This window comes from Salmo salar, chromosome 22 (genome assembly GCF_965601325.2).
Source record: "Salmo salar chromosome 22, fSalSal1, whole genome shotgun sequence".
Taxonomy (NCBI): domain Eukaryota; kingdom Metazoa; phylum Chordata; class Actinopteri; order Salmoniformes; family Salmonidae; genus Salmo; species Salmo salar.
In genome coordinates, this window is record NC_138312.1 from 35,119,790 (window position 1) to 35,145,618 (window position 25,829).

General features: G+C 39.3%; 2 protein-coding genes across 2 annotated transcripts; both read left to right on the plus strand.

The window, feature by feature from the left end:
• The first annotated feature begins 419 nt into the window (after positions 1-419).
• hoxc13 (homeobox C13) lies at positions 420-4,967 on the plus strand. Its single transcript, NM_001139543.1, has 2 exons — positions 420-1,080; positions 4,708-4,967. The coding sequence occupies exons 1-2, from the start codon at positions 420-422 to the stop codon at positions 4,965-4,967; spliced, it is 921 nt and encodes a 306-aa protein (NP_001133015.1).
• A 10,652-nt stretch (positions 4,968-15,619) lies between these two features.
• hoxc12 (homeobox C12) lies at positions 15,620-17,363 on the plus strand. Its single transcript, NM_001139544.1, has 2 exons — positions 15,620-16,220; positions 17,125-17,363. The coding sequence occupies exons 1-2, from the start codon at positions 15,620-15,622 to the stop codon at positions 17,361-17,363; spliced, it is 840 nt and encodes a 279-aa protein (NP_001133016.1).
• Positions 17,364-25,829: the final 8,466 nt, after the last annotated feature.

The window sequence follows — 25,829 nt, forward strand, 5'->3', positions numbered from 1 at the left end:
TCCTCACACGTATCTAAATAGTATCACTGGCCCGGCGCCACATCGCCCGTGTGGTTTAGATTAAATACTTTTCCGTTTTGTAAAATATGAAGATTATGGCCTCTTCCACCTTCAAACTGTTGAGCATGTTTTACGTCCCCTTTAAGGATACTTGCCTCTGACAACCCAAGCCAATGAGAGTATCCGCTGGGCTTTGCAATCAAGAAACAAACACCAGTGGTGGTTTAAAGGGATGAGCCACTCGCCCCCACCCCTAGCACACTCTCGTGTCGGTCTCGTTATTGTATCACGTGTCGGCGGATCCTAGGGTCTCAATAATGAACTGGACACTTGGGTATTGCGCATGCGTAAAATGTGCTTGGAGATGAGGTGTCAGTCTTGGAGTAGTCGACTTTTAAAAAGCTTCGGCAACCCGTGATATGACGACTTCGCTGGTTCTGCATCCACCCTGGGCGGACACCTTAATGTACGTATATGAAAAAAGCCCGAATGAAAATAATCAGAATAAAAACCAATCAATGGAGGGACTAGGCGGGAATTGTCCTGCTACCCACTGCAGGGAGCTGATCTCGCACTCAGCGTTGGGACGACACTCCGGCAGCCTCAGCCACCAGGGTTCTGTGTACTCGGACATACCCTCCCAGGACACAGGGCGACATTGCCCCGCTACCCAGACTTCCTCTAGCACCACCCTGGGTTATGGCTACCCGTTCGGAAGCCCTTATTACGGTTGTCGATTGTCACACTCTCACAACGTTAACTTGCAGCAGAAGCCATGCTCTTACCACCATGCCGAGAAGTATACAGAACCAAGCGCCGCACTGCCCACGGAAGAGCTGTCAGGCAGGGCAAAGGAGTTCGCCTTTTACCCGAGTTTTGCCAGTTCATACCAGACTGTCCCAGGTTACTTGGACGTGTCTGTGGTTCCCGGTATCAGTGCGCACCCGGAACCGAGACATGATACTTTGATTCCCATGGATGGATATCAGCATTGGGCTCTATCTAATGGCTGGGACGGACAGGTGTACTGTTCTAAAGAGCAAACACAGTCAACACATCTCTGGAAATCTCCATTCCCAGGTATGAAAACCTTTTCACTTTTAATAAAATGCTTGGTTCATGTAATGTTTTATAATACCAAGTGGTTTTTACGCTTCACACGTGTTAGTGTTACCTGCAATGCACTAAGACGAACAGGACCAAAAGTGTGTGTGTGTGTGTGTGTGTGTGTGTGTGTGTGTGTGTGTGTGTGTGTGTGTGCGCGCGCGCGCAGTGTTTCCCCTATATTCATTTAGCAGTGGTAGCCCACCGTTGCTAAATTGTTGCCACCCCTGCAAAAAAATGTAATAAAAAAAAATGTGTGTGTGTGTATATAATTAATATAATATATATATACACACTCTTTTTTTATTACATTTTTTTGCAGGGGTGGCAACAATTTAGGAACGTTGGAAAAAGGATCGACATTTCATGACACACGTTTGCTTTTATTTATTCATTTATTAATTTAAAACCCGTTTCCTTTGTATAGCCTTGTCATATAAAACAGCTTATGACTATAACGCACTTGATGTGCATGATATCACAGGGTAGTGATCGTGTTTGTTTATGTTCGTCTTTGCGTTCAATTCCGGAGAAGAGGCCATTTTTCAATAGCCGGATATTGGACTAGAAACAATGCAAAAAACAATACCTTTGATTTTATAGTCGCTACAATTAGGTTTATGGATTGGAGCAGGGAACCGTTGCCCTCAAGGATAAAATAACAGATATTTGCTCATTGCAGTAAATCTAGTCATAACAGGGAGTGGTGCCTTGAAGCTCGCGATTTTTACGCCTTGCGTTTTTTCTCAATTTGATATTGCGAGCGCATTTGTTTTCAGTTTTTTTTCGTGAATATTTCAAATTCAATGCCAAATCAATGGTAATCAAGGGTGACTCCGGGGGGGGGGGGGGAGTGAGTGAGGTGTGTGTGTGTGTGTGTGTGTGTGTGTGTGTGTGTGTGTGTGTGTGTGTGTGTGAGGGGGGGGGGAGAGACAAATAAATTATCCAGGCTATGAATGCGTTGAGTCAATTCATAGAAATGTGCATTTTCAGTTTTGTTTCCGTTTTTATACGTAGCCATAGAAACCTTTCATGTATAAATTGTCTAGTTCAACCGAATTGATCCGTTAGTTATGTGGTGACACTCCGTCATATAAACAGCAGAGAGACAAGTAGGCCGACTGCCACTATTGAATAGCACATATTATTTCTGAATACTGCCTTGTTGACGAATAGCTCATAGATTGATTGGCTTATCATTCACAATCTAGCAAAAAATTGACACTATGCCATTTGGAGCTTGTATTACCACTTGTCGTAGGCCAATACAGTCAATAGCCTATTGTAATATAATGTAGTATTGGGGCTATATGCCCATAACACAGAATAGACTTACTGTGTTTGAACAGTCAAACATTTTCATATAGACTGTACAGTTGTATTTTTTATTGTCCTTGGTTCGACTGACCAATTAACCATTCATAATGTTGTTCATGACCTCATTAAAATAGTCCTTTATATAATCTCTGCTGTCGATGCGCTCTTTAATGAAACCCTCTGAAATAAAACTCATTAGAATTAATAAATAGGCTATAATGGGACTTTTAACAAACCAAACTAATGAGCACAACCCATCCACATGATCAAATGAATAGGATGTGATGTCTTCTATTACATCAATTGAAGCTGCAATCAAGTTTAAAATCAGGGGCCATTAATATAGATAGGATTAGCTGCCCAGACTATTCCCAACCTATTACAAGTGATATTATAAACTGGGTGGTTCGAGCCCTGAATTCTGATTGGCTGACCGCCATGTTACTGTATATCAGACCGTGTACCACGTGTATGACAAAACATTTATTTTTACTGCTCTAATTACGTTGGTAACCAGTTTACAATAGCAAAAAGGCACCTCAGGTGTTTGTGTTATATTGCTAATATACCAAATCTAAGGGCTGTATCCAGGCCCTACGCGTTCTGTCGTGCATAAGAACAGCCCTTGGTATATACCACATATACCACACCTCCACACCCGAGGTGCCTTCTTGCTAATCATAGCCCCAATTCAGATTATTAAGGCTTAATATTCGCAGTGTTTTCCTGTCAGTATGCCAATTTCATTTTTATGCATAGGTTACATATCTATGTTTGGACTAAATAGTCATCATGGTGTGCCTAGCCAGCAGGTCGCTGTGATACAAGTCAGTATTAGACATACATCCATGTCTGAGGACTTCAGGAGATGGGCTTGGCAAGGCCAAAGTCATTAAAACATTTAGATAATATATAAATAATATAAACAATATAGAAAAGTATAAACAATATAGAAAAGTATGTGGACACCCCTTCAAATTAGTGGATTCAGCTATTTCAGCCACACCCGTTGCTGACAGGGTTATAAAATCGAGCACACAGCCATGCAATATCCATAGACAAACATTGGCAGTAGAATGGGCTTACTGAAGAGCTCAGTGACTTTCAACGTGGCACCATCATAGGATGCCATCTTTCCAACAACTCAATTTGTCACATTTCTGCACTGCTAGAGCTGCCGTGGTCAACTGTAAGTGCTGTTATTGTGAAGTGGAAATGTCTAGGAGCAACAACGCCTCAGCTGCGAAGTGGTAGGTCACACAAGCTCACAGAATGGGACCACTGAGTGCTGAAGCGCGTAGCGTGTAAAACATCATCTGTCCTCGGTTGCAACACTCACTACAGAGTTCCAAACTGCCTGTAGAAGCAACGTCAGGACAATAGCTGTTCATCGGGAGCTTCATGAAATTGGTTTCCATGGCCGAGCAGCTGCCTAAGATCACCATACACAATGCCAAGAGTCGGCTGGAGTGGTGTAAAGCTCGCCACCATTGGACTCTGGAGCAGTGGAAACGCGTTCTCTGGAGTGATGAACCACGCTTCACCATCTGGCAGTCCGACGGATGAATCTAGTTTTGGCGGATGCCAGAATAATGCTACCTGCCCCAATGTATAGTGCCAACTATAAAGTTTGGTGGCGGAGGAACAATGGTCTGGGGCTGTTTGTCATGGTTCGGGCTAGGCCCCTTAGTTTCAGTGAATGGAAATCTTAACGCTACAGCATGCAATGACATTCTAGACGATTCTGTGCTTCCAACTTTGTGGCAACAGTTTGGGGAAGGCCCTTTTCCTGTTTCAACATGTCAATGCCCCCGTACACAAAGTGAGAGCCATACAAAAATGGTTTGTTGAGATTGGTGTGGAAGAACTTGACTGTCCTGCACAGAGCCCTGACCTCAACCCCATGAACACATTTGAGATGAATTGGAATGGCAACTGCGATCCAGGTCCACATACTTTTGGTCATGAAGTGTATATTTTGATATAACTATACCATAATGACTGCAGTCTAACCATAGCCTACCTCAAATATTTAGGCCCATCTTAATAAAGTAGCCTATAGCCTAGCCCTGCCCAATCTACCATGACCATGAACTTCACAAAATGAAATGATTTTAAATGCAATGCATCAGAATCCAGTGCTGCGTGCTTTCACATTGTTCTGCCTGTCATAAAATTAAATAAAAAACAATATTTCCAATTGTTTCTTCTCATTTTCAAATGTAGGCTAACAGTCGTTGTTTTCTCGGGCCTTCCTTTCAGTGTGTTATGCCCTTCTTTTCTCAGATGTCGTCTCTTTGCAACCAGAAGTCAGCAGCTACAGACGAGGCCGCAAAAAGCGAGTTCCTTACACCAAGATCCAGCTGAAGGAACTAGAGAAAGAGTACGCAGCCAGCAAGTTCATCACCAAAGACAAGAGACGTCGAATATCTGCCACTTCTAATCTCTCCGAACGCCAGGTCACCATCTGGTTCCAGAACCGGCGGGTGAAGGAGAAAAAATGTGTCTGTAAATCTAAATCAAGCTCTCACATGCATGCCACTTGATTCAGTCCAATCTCACTGGCATGACAACTCAAATACTTTTATCACAGAAACGCTCGATATTTATATCGACAGAATTCTCACCTATGATGCATTGCAAAACACAAACTTTATCTCACCTCCCTATTTGGACATAAACTGGGGGAAAATACAGAAGATTGAATGAAAACTGGTTGGAACGAATGATCACATCCTTACAGGAGCATTGAAAGCAATACCAGCATTGTTGGTATAGCCTCAGACCTAAAATACAAACTTTTGTGCCTGATAAAGTAAACGGAGGTCTGTGGGGATTTCATACAGTTATCTTGTTCAGACATTTTCAGGTATTGGATGCATCAAGACTGAAAACTCACTTTTCAATGATATTGTATATGGCCGTTTTAGTTTGATCCCACGGGATTGAGCAAGGTTACTATTGTCTATTGTACAGTGCCATGCATATTTAATAAAAAGTTGTCTCATGTGACAAGCGTTGTAAATTGCTACAGACTATTTTATGGTTCTCATATTTTGATCATTTTTGTCAGTGAAGGATATGTCTCTGTAATGCAACTGGAATGATTGTAATCAGTATAAGAATATTAAAAAGTATTGCATATTCATGCAGAATCCTTTGCCATTTGGTTTGTATAGTGAGTTAGGTTTTATAGCATTCGGGCTGTGCATTCCGATTGTAAGACGTTTTCTTCCTTTTATTTGGTGCAGTATTTGAACTGTGATGTGGTGCTCGATCGAAATGTACTCAATGGTAACATGTTTCATAAATAAATATACCGATCAAACAAGATCAAATGGATCTGTTTTCTATAGAATCTGTTTTCTATTTTATCAACATGACCCTCTATCTGTACCCGTCTCCCACTTATCAGGTTTTATCACTTAATGTCTACTCTGAGGTGTGGTGCCAGGAAAATGACCTCTCACTCAACGTCAACAAATCAAAGGAGATGATCGTGGAACTTCAGGAAACAGCAGAGGGAGCACCCCCCTATCTACATCAATGGGACTGCAGTGGAGAAGGTGGAAAGCTTCAAGTTCCTCGGCATACACATCACTGACAAACTGAAATGGTCCACCAACACAGACAGCGTGGTGAAGAAGGCGCAACAGCGCCTCTTCAACCTCAGGTGGCTAAAGAAATTTGGCTTAACCCCTAAAACCCTCACACACTTTTACAGATGCATCCTGTCGGGCTCTATCACCACCTGGTACTGCTCTATCACCGCCTGGTACACCAACTGTATCGCCCACAACCGCAAAGCTCTCCAGAAGGTGATGCGGTCTGCCCAACTCATTACCGGTGGCAAACTTTCCGACCTCCTGGACACCTACAGCACCCGATGCCATAAGAAGGCCAAAAAGATCATCAAGGACATCAACCACCCGAGCCACTGCCTGTTCACCCCGCTATCATCCAGAAGGCGAGGTCAGTACAGGTGCATCAAAGCTGGGACCGAGAGACTGAAAAACAGCTTCTATCTCAAGGCCATCAGACTGTTAAACAGCCATCACTAGCACATCAGAGGCTGCTGCCTATAGACATAGATTAGGAATCACTGGCCACTTTTAGAAATTGATCACTAGCCACTTTAATAATGTTCTATATCTAGCATTACTCATCTCATATGTATAAACTGTACTCTATACTATTCTACGGTATCTTAGTCGCTTTTAAATTGTGTTAACATATTGCATCACCCATCTCATATGTCTATACTGTATTGTATTCTATAATACACCACTGACTGTTAAACAGCCATCTCCAGCACGTCAAAGGCTGCTGCCTATAGACATAGATTAGGAATCACTGGCCACTGTCTCCGTATCTTGCATATCTCTGGGGCTGCAGGTAGTGGTTAGAGCGTTGGACTAGTAACCGAAAGGTTGCAACATCGAATCCTCGAGCTGACAAGGTAAACATCTGTCGTTCTGCCCCTGAACAAGGCAAGGCACTGTTCCTATCTTAGTCACTTTCATTGTTTGTAGATATTGCATCACCCATCTCATATATATATTCTGTACTCTATACTATCTATGCCACTGTATCTTAGTCTAATACTGTATATATATTCTTAATCCATTTGTTACTTAGATGTGCGTGTATTTTGGGTATATGTTGTGAAACTGTTAGATACCACTTGTTAGATATTACTGCACTGTCGGAGCTAGAAGCACAAGCATTTCGCTACACCCGGAATAACATGATTCTATCTATCCTTGTCTGAGGTCTTCACCAACTGACACACACTGGTTGAATCAACGTTGTTTCTACGTCATTTCAATGAAATTACGTGGAACCAATGTGGAATTACGTTGAATTTCGCATTGACTATTAGTTGGTGCATGAGAGCTAAGACTGTATGCGCAAATGTTGTGCAAATCAGAAAATCATTTGAATTTTTGTTGAGTTACCAAATTATGGACCACAATCCAAAAAAAGGAAATAATAACCTATGTTGATATTCTAGTTAGGTTATAATGATGCATGTTTGGAAATGTTCTCCTTTGGTAAATAAACAGCAGTCCAACCTCAAATGTTCAAGTGGAATCGTTAATAAAAGTGCCGTAAGTTGGCCACAGCCTAATTTGATAACATTACCTCTTTGAACTTGCATGCAACCAGCTTCACTGACGTTAAGCATGGCTACTCCTGGACTAAATGGTTAAGAACCCCTCAGCTGAAAAAGGATCCATGACTATGGCTTTAGATTCCAGAATGATTACGCAATCCAGACTTTGTCCTCATCATATCATTTTAATTCTGGTTTCAAAACCAAAAAGTCGATCTCCTTCAGGACCAGCTGATACAAATGAACCTCCTTACTATCTCAATTCGAAATTGGAAGATTGTCATGCCAAATGAATCACTTTCAAAACTGGGTTTAGTCGGTCTATAGGTTAAGTGAAAATATCTCAGTGAAAACTAAAACTACATATTCTGAATATGATTCTGTCAAAATGGAATGATAGGCTAGGTATTTTGTCGAAAGAAGAATTGTCTGTGTAAATTATTAACAAAACGTTTAATCAGTAGCCTATAAAAAATCTGTTATGTCGCTTGGCCGCTTGGCTGTTTCAGTTTTTAGTCTCCGCAGCAATGTGATTCATTCATTCATGTGTTCCAAGATATGGCATTAACTCATTTCAGATTATCATATGACTCTTATAGCCTACGTTTGTAATATAATATATTATCTAAAGCCTATATATACCTATGTCGAGTACATTTTCTTTTATCTAAATTCGACAATGGAAATGTCACACAGTTTTGAAACAGTCGGTGAATGAATGGATAATATTTTTGAGGAAATTGGCCTTTTACGCAGGCGTTTAGTTGTGCGTAAAAAAAAGGAACCCTCGTGTAGCATGTAATTCCTTGAATACGGTGCATTTTACCCTAAGACATGTTAGGCTATACTTTCTTCATCAACATTCAACAATTCTTTTACAGGTTCATAATAGTCTATATTTCAACTATATTATCTTGCATCTGTGTCTCAAATTCACTTTTTTTTTTTTTTCGGAAAACGTTTAGTGGACATGCTAGCCCACCATTTCAAAATGAAGGTGTAAACGGATACGGAGCTACTAGTTGCGTGCGAAGACTGCATGAAGCATCTCCTATCTGAATTGACAGATCTCAACTAAATACTCTATAGTCCTATGTGATAGTGCTTTTGGCATATTGGTAAGATTGCTTGTGGATGACGTGTGATTAGAGCACATAAGAGGTTATACGTATCTTTAAATATGCTATCTAAGGTATATTGAGTGTTTTTTAATTTAATCGAGCAAAATTCATTAGCTGACTTGGTAGGCTTGGTAGCCCATGTGCTCAAATAGTAGCCAAATTTGCGCCATAGTCGTGTTGATTATTAATGTAGCCCATACTCTCTAAAACGCAACAAATCCGTCATCATTTTAACCATAGGCCTTGGTTGCTAGTATATTTTGCTAAATAAACTTTTAGCAGAAGTTTTTGGGCTTGTATCGGACCCTGGAATGCAACTGCGGAGCTCCTCGTCTTTTGTGTCTGTACGTCACTTCTTGGCTACCCTTGACCATGACTATGCAGTCACTTTGACCTTGACATAACAACAACTCGTGCAGAGCAAACTAGGGAAGGTTGTGCTTCCTTTCTCTGGTGGGATGGATGGTGGGCACCGGCTTCGCGGTTTGTTTGCAAGGCAATATAATGTTTGTTCTAGTCTAGAAAGGTTATCGCTAGCATTCCATAAAATAGTTTACTGTCAATGCTTATTTGATATCATCCCCAAAGTATAGCCATTTTAATCCGTTTCTGTCGTTCGTTTATATTTCTTATTCTTAGTATGTTTCCTTATTTTCTGCCTGACGGTTTTACAGAATAATCTCGCCCCGCTCTCCAGACCTTAAATTATACAGCACACTTACACAGTCATCATAGGGAGTGTGTCGTATTTTGAGCATGTATAACAGGTAGACAGACCATTGACTTCTTGCAAGTCCATCAGGTTTGACACTGACAAGTTTGAGCTGTAGCGTTCTTTTCAAATCGAGATTTAAGGTGTGCTGCTTGCGATGAGCTGTGCATCTGCCTTAAAGGAAAACAGACGTGGCCCATGAACTAACTTTGAAGGTATGTAGGCTGTTTTTATACCTTGAGTTCACATAGATGTGCAGAACTGTATGGCTGTATCAAGAGTGTATATCTGCCCCGTTTCAGATTTAGGACTTCAATAACCTGAAAGAGAATAGCGTCATGAGATTTGTCCTCTTAAGATGTAACTTTATTTATTTATGTGTGCATGCACACCTATGGTCGTATGTTTGCATGTGGGGAGTGCAGTAGCCCAAGGTTATGAACTATCACTCATTTTGCTTACACAATTTCATGAAGTAGCCTAGATGGCAGTGGTAGAAAACAACCTTAAAGGTTCTGTAATAGGAGTAGCATGTTTTAGTGAAGACAGGCAGCTTCGAAACTAATTGGTTTGTTATTTTGTTTCATTTTAAATAGCAAGAACATTTTTATTGGAATATATTGCGAGAATTGTACAATCATAGGCCTATGGAGGCGTTTAGCGCACACTTTTGATAGACTGTACATATTGGAATAGCACGTCCTAATTCTTGCGTGGTTTCGATGACTGCTCTTATAAGAACAAATATCTGAAAATCTACAAATTAATTTCTAGAATGTAAATAAGTCACACACACACAATCATTTGAAACAGTTGCTGAACAAATGCCAAACATTTTAAAGAAATAGTGAGCCTTTTACGCACGTGTTTATTTGTGCGTAAGATAGTGTAGCATTCACTTATCCAATTAAATATAATACAATGTGGATTATATTTTCAGTTTAGGTTTTTAATGTTTATCCCCATGCATTACGTTTCTGAGCTGTGGGCAATCGGTATTCCTTAGACCATCTGCCGTTTCAATTTCACATTTCGATATATCGAAAAAAATTTAAACGGCTTTTGACAAATATCACTTTGTTATGTCTCGGTAAACCACGTTGTTGAGCTGCTTGTTTACATTTAAAATCACTGGGCCTCTATACCGTAATACTGTATTATTTTGTCTCACTTGTAGCCTGCCTACATTTGAACAGTGTTCTTAAACTAAAAAGTCCACAATATAGCTCGTTTTTGGATAACATCTTCAAATATTAGGCTATATTTCTTTGGTGAATATCTTGTCACATTCTGTCTTCAGTTTTATAATTGACATAATTTACATGATATAATTTAGCCTACATTAAAACAGGGATTTTGTCCACTCGTGTGAGTCAATATCTTAAATTAGAGCCGTGGGGACCGATCTAGGGAAAGAGCTCAGAGAGAGGAGGCTTTCATGGTCAGTCGACCAGAGTTTAGGCCGGAGTATGAGTGAGTGAATATGTGCTGTCCTGAGTGGGTATGCTGAACTGAGAAGGAGGATGACAGCCTCTGGTGGTGGATGGATGTAAATTCCAGGAAGTAGTGGATGGATTAACCCTTTGCAGTATATAGGTGAGCAGAATTGGAAGAACAACAACATGGTCAAGTTTTAGTTTTTTGATCAAGAGATTTGTCTTAATGATCTGAGATTTTATTACATTTTGCCTTACTCTAATCCAAACAACCACCTCAACCACCCACCCAGAAATGTTGCGTTTTTATCAATTGTACTTGATAGTAGTAGTTTAATTAATCTTTTTTTGAATTGACGTTTTTATAGCATGTGTCATGTTGCATGATTTAAAGCTAGTTTGTCAGCCAGAAGAACAGCCTTTATCCTGAAGCTGAACAGCTGAACTGTGTTGACATTGCATCAGCAAAAAGCTGCAGCCGTTCCTTTCAGATGACGCGTTTACACGCAGGGAAATGACATATTGTAACATATTATGGCAGATGCTGATTTTAAGCAAAAATTATTGGCGACGAAATATGATTAACAGTTTTTATTGTTATAACTAATTCTGGATTAGTAATTTGGTAGGTAATCGGAAGTCTTTATGACACACACCACACAGCCAGACAGATTTATGAGATTTGCATCACAGTGCCAAAACCGCATTTGGGTCCATAATATGCGGTTGTTGCCTTATCAAACAAATCACACGGACTGTTGCAAAATAGGTCATATAGCCTACAAATAGAAAACATCATTCGAAAAGTATTTTAAGCCATCCCAGGTGATGTCTTTAGGCTATGTATTCGTTGGATATATTCGGGGTTTAGGGTAAACAAAATGTACCAAATAGGCCTATCGATTGGAGTAAGGATGCAATTGACTAAGTATGAATATTTTCTTAATCAAAGCCCATGTAGTAGCCTATTAGGTGCCCATGTAGTAGCCTATTAGGTGCCCATGTAGTAGCCTATTAGGTGCCCATGTAGTAGCCTATTAGGTGCCCATGTTGTAGCCTAAGTTTCATATTATGATTTGCAGATGCCTTGTAAACTAAACCTTATAAGCCTACTTCAATTGAGGCTTGTTTATTTTATCCAACTGCATAAACCCTCTTCTTTTTGTTTACTTTAGCTGTCTTTATACGATAATATATTATACGTTACCATTTTGTTTAGATCAAGCCATTGATGGTGGGGTAAATTGGTACTTAGGTTGCGCATTTGAATTTGACTGAAGTAAAAACACGTTCTGCTTTTATTGTGTTGTAGACTAATTACACGTGGATTACATTTAAAAATAGCCTTGCAATCTGTGTCAAACTCAGATTAAAATTGTACAAAATGATATCGATGCCATGTTGATGAAGTTGTTGAAATAATGAAGAAACAGTTAAGTGCTAAGATGAGCTCTGATGAAGGCGCCCCGACACGCGTCAGCATTAAACATTATTGAAGGGGATTAAGTTGCAGTCCTTAGTTTCTTTTACATTCCACTGTCCAATTGTGTTTCTTAGATTGTCAGTTTAATATTGCTATTGGTGTTGCCTGGACGCAACCTACAGGCTGTAGACTGAATAATTATACAATTTAATTCTCACGAAAAATCATTAAAATGTTTTTAAACATTCATATATTGATGGGACAAATAAAAGTAGGCTACTCAACGATTAGATAACTCAAGTGCTATACTTTTTAAATGCTACCATCTAATAATGAGCTATAGTGGCCTAATGTAAACACGTCTGACAAATATTTGGCTTCAGGATGATTTTTGGAGGGACAAAAGAGTCTCATGAGTTTCAAAACGGTGCTGTAACTTTGACAACATGTTGTAACGAACTCAAAGGAAGGAAACGCTCTTTGTTGACGCTATTGTCCCTGTCTGGACATGGCGAGAGATTGACAGTTGTGTCAATGAGCCAGCAGACATCAATGCACTAGACAGTGACCTTGAACTGCCGAAGCGCCAATTGGTAGGCTCATTGCGTTCTAAGGTTTAAAAAAAACGTAAAGAAAGAACTTGAGTCAGAGAAACGCGGAAGTTTTGCCACCTTTTTACAACTGTATGTTAAAATGTGATTCCTGAGTCTTGTGTTCAATATAAATATAAGTGATCATGTTGTGTTTTCTGCTTCCTTTCGAGGCGTCAGGTTTTGTAGTTATTCTTTTTTTTCAATGGTTGTCATTATGCGGCATGGGAAGGCCTTATCTTCTCTTTCACCAAGGTAGCTTCCGTGTTTGCCAAACTGACTGTTCTTTAAACTCATAACTTGTGATAAGCACTGTGTGCGCTGAGAAATGGATAGGCTACATTAGCACAAACATCAAATATGTATTGGCCTGTGTGTTAGTGATCCTAGATATCATAAACTGTTGTTATGAGATTCCCCTTGCTACTTTGGTCAATACCAGCCTAGTACCCTAACCTTTGCAATGACTGAAGCCGTGAATGACTGGAGGCCGATGACTGATGGTGTCTTTTTCTGATAAGAATTATAATATGCCTACAACATTTTGTGAACTTTTGCAGCATATAGGCCTACTCCGCGTAACTAATTGCGGCAGGTAGCCTTGTGGTTAGAGCTTTGGGCCAGGTGAAAATCTGTCGTTCTGCCCCTGAACAAGGCAGTTAACCCACTGTTCCCCGGTAGGCCGTCATTGTAAATAAGAATTTGTTCTTAACTGACTTGCTTAGTTAAAAAAAAGATTAAAAAGATTAAACCATTTTTTTTTACTAATCCGAACGCTATTGATTTGAAAATCCAGGGAAGATGACCCATACACAAAAGTCGTTTTGAACGATCCACTAACTACATCAGTTATTTAAGGCAGAACAAAACATGAAATCCCCCCTAATCTTTACCCCCAAAGAAAACATACTAGCAAGGGAATCAGATATTGTTTCTGTTTTCTACAATTGTCTTTTATCATTGGTAAAAAGGGGACACATTGATTGACAGCTGAAACAGGCTATGCGTGCTTTTTGAATATCTATCACATATGCAGTTTAAGACCCGCGGCACTTTTTTAACTTACATGTCCCAAATATTAAAGATTTCACGTATTCTAGCTATATTTTTAACTCCTTCTGACCTCAGAAGCCTTCCTTCCGTTGCTCGAATACAAAGCTTTCGATATCCCATTTAAATTTTCCATACATAACAACAATCTTTATTTTGTGACTAATGTGATATTTTCTTTCTCACAGAAGTACGCAAATGCACATGCAAATGCACTGCCAACTTCCAAAGCTGACGTTAGTTATAAATGTGGCATTGTATATTAGGCCTAGCCTCTCTCCATCCTTCTTGGCGAATATGAATCCTTACAGACACTATCATTTATTTTTTGTCGCATAGCAGAAGCTGCTGCAGAAGCCAATGCTTCCATGAAAAGTGATATGTATGGGCAGGTTTATTACACATTGATAAAATAGCGACTCCTCTCTTTAAGATGTGGAGTATGCACACATAGGCCCACTATTGCACTGTAACAAGAATGGTAATCCATTAGCAATTTCTTAATAAGCAATGTTTTGTTTACAGCTTACGTAATTGCTATAATTTGGCAAGTAGACAAATGATTAGAAAGCGGTGAAGGTTGTCAGGAATTTCGAGAGTAGCAACATTAGGCCTACACGAGTAATGTTAAAATGAGAAGTGGGTAGTGGGTAGGCCTATGTCTAAGCCAAAAATTACGTCTTTGTTCAATTCCATTTCCTACATGTTGTTGTGTTTAGAGGCAATGGAACACTTTCCTAATTGCACCAGCCAGTCTCCTCATTGAAAAGCGCACGGCTCAGTGCATGCCTATTTAGCCATTTCTTTCCATGAAATATTATCATTACTCGGTGAGCCCTTGTTTCGCAGTATCATACAGATGTTTAGTTACCTTACTCAACTTGTTTGTGACAGGGCCGCTCAATTGCAAATCAATTAATAAAAACGCACTGTGATGAATTTCGACTGATGATGCGCTTTTAAGCTGCTTTGACCACCTTGTTAAACCCATATAAAAATAATAGCTAATAACAAGCTACCAAATGTATTGCTACGAACGTTTAATAGGATAAATGTCGAAGTTGTTCCTTGGAAATGCTCTTAAAATAACCTTATTGCAGATCATCTTTTTTAACAGAGCCAAAGGTTTCAACTTACTGACCCTGTTACTGTAAATGTGAGAGAAGTGAGCCTGTGAGTATCAGTCGTTCCCTAAAATAGACCCGTAAAGTGGAGCATCACAGCTTTATATGACATTCAATTCGTCTGTAATTTGCTCTAAAATAAAGAGTGAGGCATGCACACCCAACAACAGTAGATATTTGGTGGGGGGGAAACAATATAACACTTACAGACCTTTGTGCAACTGCCTTGTAACTGTTAAATGACATATTAAAAAGAAAAGGCAGGCTCTGGGAAAACGTTATTAAGATCAATATGGCCTGTAGCCTAATATTAATGGATTGGGTCATCACTTGAAAATTAAAGAGTAGAGTATTTTGAAGCAATAAGGAGAAATCAAACAAGCAATAAAGAGAAAACAAACCCAGATTTTCTTTTGCATAAAATGTATTTTAAAAAGCATATAAAACCCACAATACAGAAGTTCATGTTTTGTTTGGTCAGACATGGACATAGTGGGTGGCACCTTCTGTAACGCAAGTTGGTGAAGACATGTGACCATATTCGACCAATCAGGCGCGCCGCTTGGTTTAACTATGTTAAATGTCAGATCGCTATAAACTAGAAGCTCTTGGTCGGGCCCGCCGAAATGGGCGAGCATAATCTTCTTAATCCCGGGTCCGGGTTTGTGGGACCTTTGGTAAACATCCACACTGGAGACACATTTTACCTCCCCAATTTCAGAGCGTCCGGGGGACAACTGGCGGGTCTACCCTCTCTCTCCTACCCAAGAAGGGACAATGTATGCTCGCTCCCTTGGACCCCTTCGGAGCCGTGCAATGGATATCCTCAATCCTACTTTAGCAGTCCCGTGCCCATTAATCCCTCTTTCAACCGTACATGTGAAATCACCAGACAGGATGAAAGCAAATGTTTTTACAGCAATGGTGTCGGCAACAGGGAACCCTGCGCTGAAAGCGCAATCCTCAAACGTGAAGAGAGGGCAAGAGGAGACTCCTCTTCCTCCATAACGACGGAGCATGGACTGCACAACGGGATGGGCAACAATGGTACATTTTCCAAATACGACTATGGCGCGGAGCAGTTGACCCAAGATCCGCCATCCTGTCAATCCCTAGAATCTGACTCCAGTTCATCGCTGCTCAATGAAGGGAGCAAATCTTCTGCAGGCATCGCTCAGGCGTTGTCATCCCCTGGCAATCACGCACTAAGCACAGCAGCGGGTGGAGGTGAGTTATTGGACATTAACAATGGAATGTTATGCGCTTGTTTTTGTCATTGGAATCTTATTTCCTGATTTGTTGATAGTCCTATTGCTCGTCTTTATAAATTCTTAGGATGCTGAATTGATACCAGGCTTGCATGTTGGGGTGAGCGCCGCTAGGGGAAGCATTCAAGGAAGGGTACATATTTTCGTTTACACTCAGCCTTTTACACACCAGTAAACCCTTACAGCACAATAAAAAATCGGTATTGTTTGTGGTAAAAATGAGAATGTCTTGTGGTAAAAATGAGAATTGACACAAAATATTTTGAACAATTTCAACCTATAGGATTTCAGCATAAAGTCAGCAAAAACATAGACTCAAGGTTTTTGATAGTTTGTTGCAAATAAAATCAGACACCGAAAAAATACATGCTGTTATTCACAAGAGCTCTAGCTTGCATGCCTTTGGCAATTCGATATGCTTGCATGGTTGAGAGTGAGACTATCGTTATTGACGACCTTAACTGCCACTGTAAACCTGACACAGACTAATGTGAATTACAGCGTATCTATCCACAATCAAATTACAAGATGTCATACGTCCCACTGTCTCACCACACATTCTTTGGTGAAATTCAAAATTGTAAATACCTTTTACATAATAAACAGTAGTAGTATAATATCATTTGTTTGAGTGTCCATCATCTACTCCGAATGTTAAGTCATTGTTTTAAATGAGTCTGTTTTAAGACTGGGCCAGGAACTGCTCACACTAATGACAAAAGCTCACTGATAACCAGCTCTATAGAATCAACTGATGCAGTGCAGGACCTTTACCTTAGCTTGGTGATGCATGCCAAACTATAGGCTATAGAGCCTATACGTTCATCCATGCTCACCCATCCACTTCTTCTCCCCCTCTACAGGCGCCCCGTGGTATCCAATGCACACCCGAACCCGAAAGAAACGTAAACCCTACTCTAAACTCCAGCTGGCTGAGCTGGAAGGCGATTTCATGCTCAATGAGTTCATCACCAGACAGCGGCGGAGGGAACTCTCTGACCGCCTAAACCTCAGCGACCAACAGGTTAAAATATGGTTCCAGAACCGGCGGATGAAGAAGAAGAGATTGATGCTTAGGGAGCAGGCCTTGTCCTTCTTCTAAAAGGGAGAGAGAGGGGAAAGAGAGATTGTGAAGAGGAATATAGGCAGGCAGTATTTTAAATTAAACGTACGGTATTTTGGTCTAATCAAATTCGATCGCATAGCATGCACAGTATGAAGTCTGATGTCCTTAAGAAGGAGGACGCATCTGGTTTATCGCTACATATTTAGAAAAACAAATTAATTAAGAGTCCAAATATATGTTTATCTGACCTTGAATCGCATAAAACGTTACTAAAGTAATGGCCTGTACAAGGGCGTAAAGTATTCCCTAGCCTGTATTCTGAGTTCTTTGACAGGTCTACAGAAACATCTAATGAGTAAACGCCCTGGAATGAAAGGCACAGTGCAGTCTAAAGCAATAGAAAGTGGCAGTTTATATAATTTGGGAAAATATCATTTGTGATATGTAACTTCTTGATACATATATTTGGCTGTGTAGTTTCCCATAACTTTACCAGTACAATAACTACACACTTGTGGCTCACTCGCTATGGCGGAACGTCCTAGATCAACCATGGATCAACAATGGTCACAATCATTGAAAAAATGTTGTGGAACTAATCAAAGTTTATCTGGGGTTTAAAAATGTACTTGATTTAAAATATGAACAAGTATCCTATAGTTGTGAAGAATATGAAGCTAACAGAAAGCTACGGATTTCATGCTATTGGATTCAAGTGAATAGTAAGTATCAATTAATAGCTCAGTTCAATTGAAGAAAGCATAGCAGCCTGTATTTATAAAGCATTTACGTCCATCACCTGAGTTTAGTGGAATTATGATTGAACTGACCACGATTCTGTTTCATAAGTTAGAGTTTATAGGGCTACTATAGCCTATACGCCTATGTAGGCGACGGTGCATTATGGCTATAGCGCATAATAGTTTAATAATCTAATCTACATTCCACCAGTAGTCTGTTTAATAAGTCATGACGTGATATTTTTCCAAAATCGACCCCAGAACCTATAACAATCATTAAATTGCAGAATCCTAAAACAATCCCAATGGTAATGCCAGGCTGGATTTGGGCTAAGGTCTAAATAAGCATAGGCCTATTATTTGATAGCCTATTGTCTTGATCGTATAGTAGACAACAAGACAGTTTTGGGGCATGCAATTAAAATCCTTAGTTATGTATTTCCAATCAGTCACGTGCTCTAGGGGACGTGCATGGCCACGGTCAAGGACAACACCTGGCCTACACCCTACTGCTGTTTTTTAAATTGCGTTTCGATATTGTTTGTCAATCACAACACTTTGATTTGCCAAAATCGGTTATCTGGTATTACATTTCTCGTCCCATTTAAACACACACACACACCACATTTGAGTTGCATTCTTTAAAGGCTGGGGGGACTGCGATAAGCTATTTGAGGGTTTTTATGGGAGGGGTGGGCAAGTGTCCATGCTGCTATTTCTGTGCGGAATGATCCGCTGATTCTCTCGACGCTTGAGCTCAAAGTAATAGCTTATGTACCGTCATGACTATTTATCGACTGCGATCTGTTTACTGCAATAATAATTGGCGGCTTGTGTAGACTAATATCCTTTTCCGTAAACACTCGGACACATCCCTATTAGATCCCTCTTTAAAACGTGTATTTCCTGTGTAAATAACTGAGCAGTTGTCATGGAGTAGGTGAAAATGGTCTGGTTTAAGGCCGTCCCTTACTTACCCCCACTAGGGCATGAATGAGAGCAGTGAAAATGGGTCCTAACTGCAAACGGCTCTTCTATCGATTCGATTGATATTTAATACCAAAAAGACTAATACATGTTTTGAGAAGTACATGTAATGTAGGCTTGTATAGGATATCCACTGTAAGATGTGAATTAGGTCGAGAAATTGCGCAAAAATGATTTATTGTCACGCAATTTGGGCCTATCCGTTCCATCACCAAATACTGAAATTCACTTACCTTCTATGCATTGATGATTATTGCTTGTTGTCTGCTACATATTTTCTATTATCCTTATAGTCATTATCACATTGAAAGCTATAACTAGGCTATATTTAACTCTTATAGAAAGTAGTCAGTAGCTGTATTATTGTCGAAGTGACAGTGTTTGCAAAGAATTTTGAATAAGTTCTCCCCTATAGGAATTTCGTTCATGAATATACAGTATAAATGTCCTGAATTGTTTGTGCTCCTCTCTCTCCTCTTCTCTCTCTCTCTCTCTCTCTCTCTCTCTCTCTCTCCCATCTCAGTATTATTCAATATGTTACCCGTTTGTTGTCTCCACGTAATCAACTCACTTGCGAGTAGGCATATGCTAAATTGTAAAAATTAGAATGTAGATAACTGCATTTTAGAATGTCCAATGTGATAGATTTTCGTTTTGTCTGTGTTGTTATGTAACATCATATCCAGTGTATAGAATACATTGGCGATTGTGTGCCCTGCCCTATACCAATATGAATTACATGAATGTTTCAATGTATGTGTACGGTTTATTATGTCTATTAAAATATGTTAACTTTTATATTATTATCATATTGTTAAGGTAATTATCCTGATTTCTCTGAGTTACAGTTCATATAAGGAAATCAGTCAATTGAAATAAATGAATTAGGCCCTAATCTCTTGAGTTCACATGAATGGGAATACAGATCTGCATCTATTGGTCACAGATCCCTTTAAAAACAAATGGGCCTCACAATGGGTCTCAGGATCTCGTCACGGTATTTCTGTTCATTCAAATTGCCATAGATAAAATGCAATTTTGTTCGTTGTCCGTAGCTTATGCCTGTCCATACCGTAATTCACAAGGTTGACGTCACCAAATACTGAAATTCACTTACCTTCTATGCATTGATGATTACTGCTTGTTGTCTGCTACATATTTTCTATTATCCTTATAGTCATTATCATATTGAAAGCTATAAGTAGGCTATATTTTAATGTTATAAAAAGTGGTAAATATGACGCCATACATGTGGTCTGCGGTTGTGAGGCCAGGTGGACATACTGCCAAATGCTCTAAAATGACATGGTAAAGAAATGAATGTTAAATTATCTGGCAACAGCTCTGGTGGACATTCCTGCAGGCAGCATGCCAATTGCAGCTCCCTCAAAACTTGAGACATCTGTGGCATTGTGTTGTGTGACAAAACTGCACATTTTAGAGTGGACTTTTATTGTTCCCAACACAAGGTGCATCTGTGTAATGATCATGCTGTTTAATCAACTTCTTGATATGCCACACCTGTCAGGTGGATGGATTATCTTGACAAAGGATAAAATGCTCACTAACTGGGATGTAAACAAATTTGTGCACAAAATTTGAGAGAAATAATATTTTGTGCTTATGGATGTCTGGGATCTTTTATTTCAGCTCATGAAACACGCGATAAGCACTTTACAAGTTGCGTTAATATTTTTGTTCGGTGTAATTGGAGTTATGATTAACATCAATATTGCTACAAGTGGAGGGGTTATAGACGTTTTTGTGTACATGTAGGCTAAACATAAAGCACATGTAGAGTACACGCCATTCTGTGTATCCTAACAACCAACATAATATTGCAAACGCATTCACCTTACCCGAGGGGCACTAACAGAAGTAGCCTGACGCCTTTTTGATTCTCAGCCACTCATTTCAAGCAAATAATTGTATAAGGTATAGTGGTAAGAGAGCTGATAGCAATGAATCCAGTTATGTTTCCCTTTTTAAACAAGCTGGCCGTAGCAAGCTATGCTTTTACAAGGCTGCGAAGAGGATGCAATAAAATAATATATTTGCTGTGTAACACTTTTCCCGCCGCTTGCACATCCGCATAACAGTATGGTTCAGCAATATAGGCCGATTATCGGAAATTGTAACATTACGATATTTTTGTTAGGAACGCATCAGTCTTTGTTTTGCTTTGCTCTTTAATTTGTCATTTATCTTCAACCATACACTTTGCTAAATAGATTTGGTTTAATGAGAGGAACTTTAAGTTGTGAAAACATTTGTTTCTCAGCGCAGGTTTAGAACCACTGGATCGGGCCGTGTTACGGTTCCAGAGACCAAAAACATCAATAGCAACTACCACTTTGTGTTCAGAATAAAAAGCTTATTCCATCATATTCATGCTTTTACATAACTGGATTTCTCGCAGTGAACTTGAGTTAACTTAAAGCTTTATTTCTAGAAATGCTTTCAGATTCCCACATTCACACGTAGGCCTGCCTCTGATCACACATAGGCTACCTCTATTCAACTTGACATTGGGTTTAGCGAAAACATAGTATAGTGTTCATTTCAACCACTTTTAACTTTAGTAAATACAATTAATCTTAGATCAACTCATCGAGTATGCTAAAGGCATACTCTAGCCTAAGGCTCTCTAGCGTAAATTCCTTTTACAAATAATTTAAGCATTATCCAAATGTCTTGTCTTGCCCATATATCTGCGTTAAAAAACATGTATTTAAAAGCCTTTTTGAGATTTAGCTAATTATTTGGATTTTAGCCTATCGTAATCGGTTCTTAAATCTAACCTAGATATTGTATGTCTGCGAAAAAGAAACGAGAAGTGAATTAGGCTGCACTTAAAGGTAATATTCACTAGTTTTGACCATGCATGTTTAGCGGGGGGAGAAGAGTCACCAGTGGTAGACATTACTCTTTATACAGAGCTATGTGTCTGCACTGATTATACTCATGTTCTTGCTGTCAAACAACAAGTCGTGTGGAATTTAGATTTATTCTCACGGTTACATTTTATCAAGTAGGCTAGTCACAATGTCTTATTCTAATTATTAATGCAGTAAAATGATATCTTCCCATATGCACGGAGACGCTGAATGCGTTTTTCACCTAAACCTTTTGGTCAAATGTGTCTGTATAGACTTAACCTCCCTTTGCATCTGGTACGTCCAAGTGGAGCTGCTGAATGTATCATGTATATTGAAAATACAGATGCAAGTGTATGACATATATCATATTGGATAACCAACAGCTAGTTTTGACTTTGAGACGGTCTGCAGGCTCTTTTATGGCGGCTTGTCTGTGAAGCTCAAAGGTCAGAGCTGTCTACGTTGACGCAGACCTTGAATGTGGGACCAAGGCCTCCCTCTGCGGAGAGAGATCGGCTGGGAGATTCTGTTTGTGAGTCTCTGCGCTCCATAGCGTTGTGTCACATCCAAAAGAACCTAAATCGCAATTTGGCCTCAAGAACGTTGTGCGCATTTTAGTTTTAGAGTTGAGTGTACTGTTTTGAACTATAATTATATATATTTACAAAAGATAGGATAGAAAAGGCCAAGAGTCTCAAAAAACGTCGTCAAAATGGAGAGAGCTCTATGATAACAACACCAGCACTCTGATAAGGACACACTCTTTCTCTCTCTCTCACACACACACACACACACACACACACACACACACACACACACACACACACACACACACACACACACACACACACACACACACACACAGAGAGAGAGAGAGAGTGAGAGCGAGAAAGAGAGAGAGAATAAGGGCATGTCATTTCCTTCTTAATGTTAGATATGCATACATAGGATAGCCTTCTTCCGGTATTAATTACGCCACGAATGTGAACTTAATAAATGTTTTCCATATTTTTGGATGGTTTTACCAGATTTGTATGAAATTTTATGTGACCATTTATGACATTGTTTTTCCTTACTTTAGTCTATTGAGAGAATGTGTATTTCAAGTAGATTTTTCTATTTTCCATGTAAATGTCATAATTGATTGATTAGGTGAAGCGTAGGCCTAACATAAATATTAAATTGACCTCGGTCCAGGGATAGACAAATAGAAAAGTTATAGGATAGTTACAAGAAGTGAATATCACTCTTTTACGCGTGAGGTTGTGTGTAAAACCAAAATACATACATTTTGCCGTTTTCTGTTATGCCTTTTGAACTGTGCTGTAAGCGAAAACAATTAGAGGTTTTCCAAAAAGTGTTATTGTGTTCATTCAGCATCTTGATCGACAAACTACGGGATGTAACATTTGAGCGCTTCAGTATTTGCCTATAGTCAGATCACTCATCTTTAGACGAGTTATTATAGGCCTACGTGTCTGGAATTTCAGGATAAAAAAGCAATGGCATACCTTAATGTGAAGAAAGTGTGTTTATTTTTTTGCTGTTACGTTTCCCAACTGATAACGACTATTTAATAGGCTACTCCCCTCAGTTTTCTTCTTTCGAGTTGATCTATTTACAACTTAATGAAATTATATAATAGCCTATGCCAAGCAGCATATGCAAATACTGTTCGACGGATTATGTGTAGTCGTTATCCATGCTTAAGCTAATAACAATGCCTTGATAAAATCTAAAATGACATGATATACCTACATTATAAACAGTAGACTATAAGCATGAGTATTACACTGTTAATACCAATAATGTTTTCTATAATCAATACACAAAAATGTTAGTTTCTAATGAAACACAATAGTTTTATCAAACCAAGTAGAGATTAATTGCCTGCTTTTGGATTTTTTAAGAAACACGAGGACTGATTATAGGTCCATGTGCCTTTATTTTGCTTACGATAATGTACATTTATATTGACTAACCTGTGGGTCTAGATTAATCACTGGAAAATGCTTCTGGATACGTTGTATTCTTAAAGAGGAAGTTTCCTTCATTCTTGCCCCTTCTTCCACCATTTGCTTTTCACTTCCAAAGCCAATTGCCAAGTTCAGACACCATTGTTTGTTTGTTTGTTTGTTTGCGCGTGCGTGCGTGTGTGCGTGCGTGTGCTCGTAAGCGGGAAATAAAGAGAGAGAAGAAAGAGAGGCTACACAATTTAGCCTGGCGTATTCACTGTGTCTTTTATTGTCATAGCACTATTTAACGAGTGTCAAACCATAGTTGTAGCCTACATAGCTAAGGTCTTCGGATTTTCCCCGCTAAATTCGGGAAATCGGTGTCAAGGTCATATTTGGAGCCTGTGCTGCTTATTTACAGACACGTATCACAATTCTCTATGAAGCAACGGATAGATCTTCAAATATGGCTTTGTGAACAATATATCAGTGATATCTGAACAACGAATCTAACATAATATTGAATTACACTTCATATCCAAACCTCAGACGAAGGTGTTGTTATCCCACCTTCTTCAGTGACAACAAATGAATTGCGGTTTTGTTTCAAAACCCAAGTGTTTAAATACAATTAAAACAAACAAACTAATCTAAAACTATTTTAGTTGTATCCGTTTGTATAAACTATCTCGGCAGATGTTGGTGTCTGTTATTAACACTCTTCCAATGGAAGGAATTTAAATGTTGACATTTTCCGAGATAGTCTTCTTTTTATTGTAATTTTTTTTACATTTGTATTTTCACAGATATAATGTAAACAACAACTGAATTGGAATATGCATGTGAATTTATACACCCCAGTATAATATGGGAGCATGGTAAAACAAAAAGGTGGCCTATGCCAAATTAAGATTAGGCCCTACATTCTTTAGAAATTGTTTAAAAAAAATGTATTTGCATGCTTTTTTTGTCGTCCTAGTTATAGTCTTCATTCACATTTTGCTTAGATTCTGCCCCCCCCCCTCCCCCCAAAATCGAAATGCATCGTCCAAACAAGGCATATAAGCCTACCACCTCGATTCATTTCAGTAAGACTAACCGCGCATTGGTTCGGCACCGCTTCAACAATATAAGCTACTTTTAAGGTGATTATGTTTCGACATATGGCCGTGTTGATATGTTTGATATTTTTAGATTCAAAGAAGGTTTTACGCACACCTTTTGTCTATTATTTATTTTGGCGATATTGCACGCTTATATGATAGGTCTAGGTTTTACACACACCTTTTATCTTTTCTTAAATTCAAAGTAGGTTTTATGCACGCCCTTTGTCTGTCTATTATTTTTGCGATATAGCTGTTTAGACATACCATATCATGTGCGTCTCCTCATAGAATTCCGACCTTTACGCACGCTAAGAATTTTGACTTTTATACACGCTTATCAGATAGGTTTAAGTTTTACGCACACATTTTGTCTATTCTTAGATTCAAAGTAGGCCTGTTATTAAATTGCCTAATTAATCTCCATAATGTCTTGATAACTAAAACGCATCACCTGAGTATTGTTTAGAGTCATAGTCATCACTATACTGTATTTGGAATCTTGTTGGGCTGTTCAGTATGCATGTACTAGGCCTTGCGACATAATCCTTCGTCATATTTGCCTGTAGGCTACAGGTCTACCTACTGTATGAAGACCTATATGCTTACTTAAAAATGCCATACACAAAACTATTTCAGAGGTGGATATCAAAGAAACATTTGTTTCCACATGAGTGCATCATACAAATGGCAGTGTTTTGATGTTCAAGGTTTCCACACATCTGCCCCAGAGGACGGTGCGGCACATCGTCCCAGTGTTTCCTGCCGTCTATGTGGGCGGGAACCCACATACAAATTGAAGGTCAAGTTAGTAAGCTCCTTATATGGGGCTCCACTG

What these genes read in the sequence shown, in the direction of transcription:
- hoxc13 (NM_001139543.1), top strand. Translation starts at nt 420, where the DNA reads ATGACGACTTCGCTGGTTCTGCATCCACCCTGGGCGGACACCTTAATG. An exon ending in CTGGAAATCTCCATTCCCAG is followed by an intron (nt 1,081 to 4,707) that starts GTATGAAAACCT and finishes TTCTTTTCTCAG; the next exon opens with ATGTCGTCTCTTTGCAACCA.
- hoxc12 (NM_001139544.1), top strand. Translation starts at nt 15,620, where the DNA reads ATGGGCGAGCATAATCTTCTTAATCCCGGGTCCGGGTTTGTGGGACCT. An exon ending in AAGCACAGCAGCGGGTGGAG is followed by an intron (nt 16,221 to 17,124) that starts GTGAGTTATTGG and finishes CCCCCTCTACAG; the next exon opens with GCGCCCCGTGGTATCCAATG.